Genomic DNA, 8140 nt, shown 5'->3' with positions numbered 1-8140 from the left:
GTAGGGTGAAAATGGAGAGCTAGTGTGACTTGGGTGGGGAAGGGATAGAGAGAGAGGGAATGCCGGGGCTACCTGAAGTGAGAGAAATCACAGTTCATACCACTGGGCTATAAGCTGCGCAAGTGAAATATGAGATGCTGTTCCTCCAATTTGCGTTTAGCCTCACTCTGACAATGGAGGAGACCCGAGGACAGAAAGGTCAGTGTAAGAATGAGAAGGAGAATTAGTGTCCAGCAACGGAGATCAGGTTGGTTCACGCGGACTGAGCGAAGGTGTCCTGCGAAATGATCGCCCAGTCTGCGTTTGGTCTCGCCGATGTATAAAACTCCACATCTTGAGCAACAGATACAGTGGATGAGGTTGGAGGAGGTGCAAGTGAACCTCTGCCAAACCTGAAAGGACAGTCGGGTCCTTGGACAGAGTCGAGGGAGGAGATATAGCAACAGGTGTTGCATCTTCTGTGGTGTAATATATTCCAAGTTTGAAAATGACACAAAGCTGGAAGGCACTGCAATATCAAGAAGATGCAGAGGCTTCACTGAGTACTGGGTAGGATGTGAATGGATGAGAACATGACAGATGGAACATGGTATTGGAAAAATATGAAGTCTCCATTTTCAAAGTAGTAGAAGAGGATTTTTCAAATAGTGAGTGAAAGGTGTTTATGTTCAAATGGACTTCAGTTTTGTACTTGAAACACTGAAAATTAATGTGCAGGTATGGCAAGAAACTGAGAATGCAAACCGTATGTTGGCCTTTATTGCAAGAGGAGATTTAAAAAGTCTTACTGATCACTCCTCCTGTCTATTAATCAATCCTCCATCCATGCAATTATGGCCCTGGTGCAAGATCACTTGGAATATGTTGTAAAGGTCTAGTTGTCCTACCTGTTGTACTCATGTATGTTATGGTTGTACTCAAATGATATGATTTGCAGATAGCACCCGTACAAAAGTTTTTAAGTGTATCTCGGTACATGTGGCAATAATAATGTGTTGGAAGGAACTGTAGATGCTGGTCTTATCCCAAAATGTCACCTATATCTTTTATCCAGAGATGCTGCCTGACCCGTTGGGTTACTCCAGGAATTTGTGTCTCTTTGGCAATAATAATAAATTAAAACCATTTGTGAGCTGATCTTATTCCACATTTAGTTTGTGCATTATGAAGCAATATCTAAACTACAGCATGCTGCACAGCTGGGAAGTAAGAACAAATCTGTCAAGTTAGTGTTAATCGGCTAGTTCCACTCCTCATTCCAATGACCAGAAAATTCAAAAAGAGGTTTTGTAGGCAATGGCTAGTTACATCAGACGTAGTGCATTTTGACAAGTCATCAACTTCATCCAGACTGGAGTTAACAAGCTCCATTATCAGTCAAAGCCTGCAGGTCATTTAACAAGCAGTTACTAATATCTTCCTGAAGGCAGAACAAATAGATAAAAAATTGTCCCGTGATAAAACAATGTGGATGACTGGATAACATTGAAGCATTCCACTCCCATGAAAATGAATTGGTGTGCAAGGTTTCTCTGAACCTAACAGAAATATTTCACAGCAGAGGCAGAGAAAGACCAGAATGTTGCACCAGTTGTTTTGGACTCTGCGACCTGCTTTGACTTTTGGCTTGTTGAATGTCTTTTCAGAGTGTCTTGGATGTTGCCTAGGTTTTCTTTCCTATTTTCCCATCTAACAGATACATTTTCTAATACAAATACTTGAGTACTTACTTCCATGTAGTTAAAGAAAACGTTATTACCTGATATAAACCTGCCGCAGGGATTAGTGATGTGACCCTGACTGCCATGCTCTATATCAAAGGTAGACACAAAATGCTGGAGTAGCTCAGCGGGTCAGGCAGCATCTCTGGAGAGAAGGAATGGGTGACGTTTCGGGTCGAGACCCTCCTTCAGACTGATGTCAGGGGAGGGGGCGGGGGCGGGAGGATGTAGTAGGAGACAGGAAGACTAGTGGGAGAACTGGGAAGGAGGAGGGGAAAGAGGGACAGGAACTATCTGAAGTTAGAGAAGTCAATGTTCATTCCGCTGGGGTGTAAACTGCCCAAGTGAAATATGAGATGCTGTTCCTCCAATTTGCGCTGGGCCTCATGCTGGCAATGGAGGAGGCCCAGGACAGAAAGGTCAGATTGGGAATGGGACGGGGAGTTGAAGTGCTGAGCCACCGGGAGATCAGGTTGGTTAAGGCAGACTGTGGGAAGGTGTTGAGTGAAACGATGGCCGAGCCTGCACTTGGTCTCGCCGATGTAGAGAAGCTGACATCTGGAACAGCGGATACAGTAGATGAGGTTGGAGGAGGTGCAGGTGAACCTCTGCCTCACTTGGAAAGACTGGGTCCTTGGATGGAGTCGAGGGGGGAGGGACAGGTGTTGCATCTCCTGCGGTTGCAGGGGAAAGTACCTGGGCGCAGATGTGGCATAGACGGAGGAATTGGGAGTAGGGGATAGAGTTTTAACAGGAAACAGGGTGGGAAGAAGTGTAGTCAAGATATCTATGGGAGTCAGTAGGTTTGTCGTAGATGTCAGTCACTAGTCTGTCTCCTGTGATGAAGATGGTGAGATCCAGAAACGGTCGGGAGATGTCAGAGATGGTCCAAGTATATTTCAGCAGGATGGAAATTAGTGGTGAAATTTATGAAATCAGTGAGTTCTGCATGGGTACAAGAGGTGGCACCAATGCAGTCGTCAATGTAGCGGAGGTCGAGTTCGGGGATGGGGCCAGTGTACGCCTGGAACAGAGATTGTTCGACGTACCCTACAAAGAGGCAGGCATAGCTGGGGCCCATGCGAGTGCACATAGCTATGCCTCGGATTTGGAAGAAGTGGGAGTAGCCAAAGGAGGTTGTTGCGGGTAAGAACCAGCTCTGCTAGGCGGAGGAGAGTATTGGTAGATGGAGATTGGCTGGTTCTGTACTCTATATCAATGTTTTTGATGAGGGGATTAGGTGTATTATATCTAGTGAATTTTTGTTGCATTTCCTCCATTGCAACTATTTTCTGGTGCATTGAAAGTAAGGAGTACAATTACAAGGGATCTGCCATGCAGGATAAAGATGAGAAGAAATTTCTTCATCCTTGAAATTTTCCACTTGGGTTTCATGGCATTTTGGTCAAAGTGTATTCAAGTCAGTGAGCATAGATTGTTGGATGTTACAGGGATCTAGATTTGTGAGTTCAAAAAAAGTAGTGCGGAGATAAAATATTCTAGAATGGCCAATTTTGCTTAAACTTAGCTGAGGACTAATACCTTCGAGAGGGCAAGTGAAATATTATATCTCCCGGTGGCTCAGCACTTCAACTCCCCCTCCTATTCCCAATCTGACCTTTCTGACCTGAGCCTCCTCCATTGTCACAGTGAGGCCCAGAGCAAATTGGAGGAACACCATCTCATATTTCGCTTGGGCAGCTTACACCCCAGCAGCATGAACATTGACTTATCTAACTTCAGATAGGTCCTCTGTCCCAAATATACCATTATCTTTGCTCTGTCCCTCTTTCCCCTCCCCCTTCCCAGTTCTCCCACTGGTCTTCCTGTCTCCAACTACATCCTATCTTTGTCCCGCCCCCTCCCCTGACATCAGTCTGAAGAAGGGTCTCGACCCGAAACGTCACCCATTCCTTCTCTCCCGAGATGCTGCCTGACCCGCTAAGTTACTCCAGCATTTTGTGCTAACCTTACTGTTGTGTTGATGCATATTTTCAACCTTAACAAAGAATCATAGAGTGTTGCCAATCTGGTCCTCACCTTCGGAAATGTCATTTCAATCAGATATATCTTCTTGTAATTCCCCATTTGCTTCCTGAGTTTAAGGACAAGTACTTTATAGACAATAGACAATAGACAATAGGTGCAGGAGTAGGCCATTCAGCCCTTCGAGCCAGCACCGCCATTCAATGCGATCATGGCTGATCACTCTCAATCAGTACCCCGTTCCTGCCTTCTCCCCATACCCCCTCACTCCGCTATCCTTAAGAGCTCTATCCAGCTCTCTCTTGAAAGCATCCAACGAACTGGCCTCCACTGCCTTCTGAGGCAGAGAATTCCACACCTTCACCACCCTCTGACTGAAAAAGTTCTTCCTCATCTCCGTTCTAAATGGCCTACCCCTTATTCTCAAACTGTGGCCCCTTGTTCTGGACTCCCCCAACATTGGGAACATGTTATCTGCCTCTAATGTGTCCAATCCCCTAATTATCTTATATGTTTCAATAAGATCCCCCCTCATCCTTCTAAATTCCAGTGTATACAAGCCCAATCGCTCCAGCCTTTCAACATACGACAGTCCCGCCATTCCGGGAATTAACCTAGTGAACCTACGCTGCACGCCCTCCATAGCAAGAATATCCTTCCTCAAATTTGGAGACCAAAACTGCACACAGTACTCCAGGTGCGGTCTCACCAGGGCCCGGTACAACTGTAGAAGGACCTCTTTGCTCCTATACTCAACTCCTCTTGTTACGAAGGCCAACATTCCATTGGCTTTCTTCACTGCCTGCTGAACCTGCATGCTTCCTTTCATTGACTGATGCACTAGGACACCCAGATCTCGTTGAACTCCCCCTCCTCCTAACTTGACACCATTCAGATAATAATCTGCCTTTCTATTCTTACTTCCAAAGTGAATAACCTCACACTTACCTACATTAAACTGCATCTGCCATGTATCCGCCCACTCACACAACCTGTCCAAGTCACCCTGCAGCCTTATTGCATCTTCCTCACAATTCACACTACCCCCCAACTTAGTATCATCTGCAAATTTGCTAATGGTACTTTTAATCCCTTCGTCTAAGTCATTAATGTATATTGTAAATAGCTGGGGTCCCAGCACCGAACCTTGCGGTACCCCACTGGTCACTGCCTGCCATTCCGAAAGGGACCCATTTATCCCCACTCTTTGCTTTCTGTCTGTCAACCAATTTTCTATCCATGTCAGTACCCTACCCCCAATACCATGTGCCCTAATTTTGCCCACTAATCTCCTATGTGGGACCTTGTCGAAGGCTTTCTGAAAGTCGAGGTACACCACATCCACTGACTCTCCCTTGTCAATTTTCCTAGTTACATCCTCAAAAAATTCCAGTAGATTTGTCAAGCATGATTTCCCCTTCGTAAATCCATGCTGACTCGGAATGATCCCGTTACTGCTATCCAAATGCTCAGCAATTTCGTCTTTTATAATTGACTCCAGCATCTTCCCCACCACTGATGTCAGACTAACTGGTCTATAATTACCCGTTTTCTCTCTCCCTCCTTTCTTAAAAAGTGGGATAACATTTGCTATCCTCCAATCCACAGGAACTGATCCTGAATCTATAGAACATTGAAAAATGATCTCCAATGCTTCCACTATTTCTAGAGCCACCTCCTTAAGTACTCTGGGATGCAGACCATCAGGCCCTGGGGATTTATCAGCCTTCAGTCCCATCAGTCTACCCAAAACCATTTCCTGCCTAATGTGGATTTCCTTCAGTTCCTCCATCACCCTAGGTTCTCCGGCCCCTAGAACATTTGGGAGATTGTGTGTATCTTCCTCAGTGAAGACAGATCCAAAGTAACGGTTTAACTCGTCTGCCATTTCTTTGTTCCCCATAATAAATTCCCCTGCTTCTGTCTTCAAGGGACCCACATTTGCCTTGACTATTTTTTTCCTCTTCACGTACCTAAAAAAACTTTTGCTATCCTCCTTTATATTATTGGCTAGTTTACCCTCGTACCTCATCTTTTCTCCCCGTATTGCCTTTTTAGTTAACTTTTGTTGCTCTTTAAAAGAGTCCCAATCCTCTGTCTTCCCACTCTTCTTTGCTATGTTATACTTCCTCTCCTTAATTTTTATGCTGTCCCTGACTTCCCTCGTCAGCCACAGGTGTCTCTTACTCCCCTTAGAGTCTTTCCACCTCTTTGGAATAAATTGATCCTGCAACCTCTGCATTATTCCCAGGAATACCTGCCATTGCTGTTCTACCGTCTTCCCTGCTAGGGCCTCCTTCCAATCAATTTTGGCCAGCTCCTGCCTCATGCCTCTGTAATCCCCTTTGCTATACTGTAATACCGACACTTCCGATTTTCCCTTCTGCCTTTCCATTTGCAGAGTAAAACTTATCATGTTGTGATCACTGCCTCCTAATGGCTCTTTTACCTCTAGTCCCCTTATCAGATCAGGATCATTACACAACACTAAATCCAGAATTGCCTTCTCCCTGGTAGGCTCCAGTACAAGCTGTTCTAATTTATTCTGTTCAGATTTCAATCGCTTGAGTATGTTGCTTTTGTTATTCTTTCATTTTGTTTCCAAAGATGATTTTGCGTCTGACTCAGTAACAACTTGTGTCAAACCATTGCTATTTGAAATAATTCTGTACCACCCAATTTATTCATTAATCTCCTCTAAGAACACAAAACAGTATACGATCAGGTCCTTCAGCCCACGATGCATGCCTGTGCAGAACATGATGCCAAGTTAAAGAATATTCTCTGCCTGCATCTGATCCATATCCCTCCATTCACAGCACTGATCTAAAAGCCTCGAACGCCACTTTAGTATCTGCCTCCACCACCATAGCATATTCCAGGCACTCACCACCCTCTGTATAAAAAAACTTGCCCCGCACATCAGCTTTAAACTGCCCCTCACACGTTAAAACTATGTACCCTTTAGGGTAAATGTCAAAGACTAGAGACATAGATAGGGTAGACAGTCAGAACCTATTTTCCCTACGGTGGATAAAAACAAATACTAGAGGGGATAGCTTTTAGTCTAGAGGGGTAAATTTTAGGGGAGACGTGCGAGGTAACATGTCTTACACAGAGGGTGGTGGGTGCCTGGAATGCGCTGTCAGGTTTAGTGATTGAGGCGGAGATGATAGAGGCATTTAAGAGTCTTTTGGATGGGCATATGGAGATGGAGGGATGTGGATTATGTGCAGGTAGATCCGAGGTGGTCTTGGCATCATGTTCGGAATAGACACTGTGGGCCTCTTCTTGAGGGAGAGCAGTGTAGGTTTACTAGGTTAATTCCCGGAATGGCAGGACTATAATATGTTGAAAGACTGGAGCGACTAGGCTTGTATACACTGGAATTTAGAAGGATGAGAGGTGATCTTATCGAAACGTATAAGATTATTAAGGGGTTGGACACGTTAGAGGCAGGAAACAGTTTAAGAATAAGGGGTAGGCCATTTAGAACTGAGATGAGGAAAAACTTTTTCAGTCAGAGAGTTGTGAATCTGTGGAATTCTCTGCCTCAGAAGGCAGTGGAGGCCAATTCTCTGAATGCATTCAAGAGAGAGCTAGATAGAGCTCTTAAGGATAGCGGAGTCAGGGGGTATGGGGAGAAGGCAGGAAAGGGGTACTGATTGAGAATGATCAGCCATGATCACATTGAATGGCGGTGCTGGCTCGAAGGGCCGAATGGCCTCCTCCTGCACCTATTGTCTATTGAATCTCAAATACTTCTCAACATATACAGTCGTTTCTCAGTAACAATACATTTTAACAATTGTTTTGCAAAATCTGTAAAAGAAATAAACAAACAAGTGAACAAAGCGATGGATAGCGTGTGACGTCTCAGAACTGCCTCGCCATATCAATTGCAAAACAGAGGAGGAGTAAGGAATTTTCCAGCTGTTTCGTGACAGGTTTGCGGGAGGAGGAGGGGCCAGGTGCCCACAAACCGCCTCCCTGTAGTTTTGTGAGTTGAGGCGGCAGAGGAGCGGAACGCGGGGAGTGCCAGTGCATCGCAGCGCGCGGAGCGGAGCGTGGGGCGGTTTACTCGTCACTCACCAATGGCGCTGCTGAGGCTGGGAGGTCGCCTGTGCGTCGGTGAGTTGGACGGCCACTTGCCTCACCGTCAGATGACAGACACATGAGCAGGATGATATCGCGGTCAGCGGGTTGGATCCGCCTGGGCGACCGCCGGGTCCGCAACTGTTTGTTGTGAGCGGCGGAAGGAGAGTTTGTCCCGCGGCACAGACAGGGTCGCACCGCTCGATCGCCGCCGCCGGTGGGGAGGTGGTGGGGACCTGGGGCCGGTGGGGAGGTGGTGGGGACCTGGGGCCGGTGGTGGTGTGGGGACCTGGTGGTGTGGGGAGGTGGTTGTGTGGGGCCGGTGGGGTGGTAGTGGT

General features: G+C 46.2%; 1 protein-coding gene across 2 annotated transcripts in view; it reads left to right on the top strand.

Annotated features, from left to right (window-relative positions):
* Positions 1 to 7732: 7732 nt before the first annotated feature.
* The window catches only part of fech (ferrochelatase), a 32739-nt gene continuing 32331 nt past the window's right edge, over positions 7733 to 8140 (top strand). Inside the window, exon 1 of one of the 2 annotated variants that reach the window (XM_078424771.1) lies at positions 7733 to 7838. In XM_078424771.1, coding sequence (XP_078280897.1) covers positions 7802 to 7838 — 37 coding nt within the window. In that variant the 5' untranslated portion in view covers positions 7733 to 7801. Of the gene's footprint in view, positions 7839 to 7871; positions 7953 to 8140 lie in introns of those variants that run through there. The other variant, XM_078424848.1, reaches the window with a different exon arrangement.

Source organism: Rhinoraja longicauda, chromosome 1 (genome assembly GCF_053455715.1).
Source record: "Rhinoraja longicauda isolate Sanriku21f chromosome 1, sRhiLon1.1, whole genome shotgun sequence".
NCBI classification, from domain to species: domain Eukaryota; kingdom Metazoa; phylum Chordata; class Chondrichthyes; order Rajiformes; family Arhynchobatidae; genus Rhinoraja; species Rhinoraja longicauda.
This window is presented reverse-complemented; position numbering and strand designations above follow the sequence as displayed.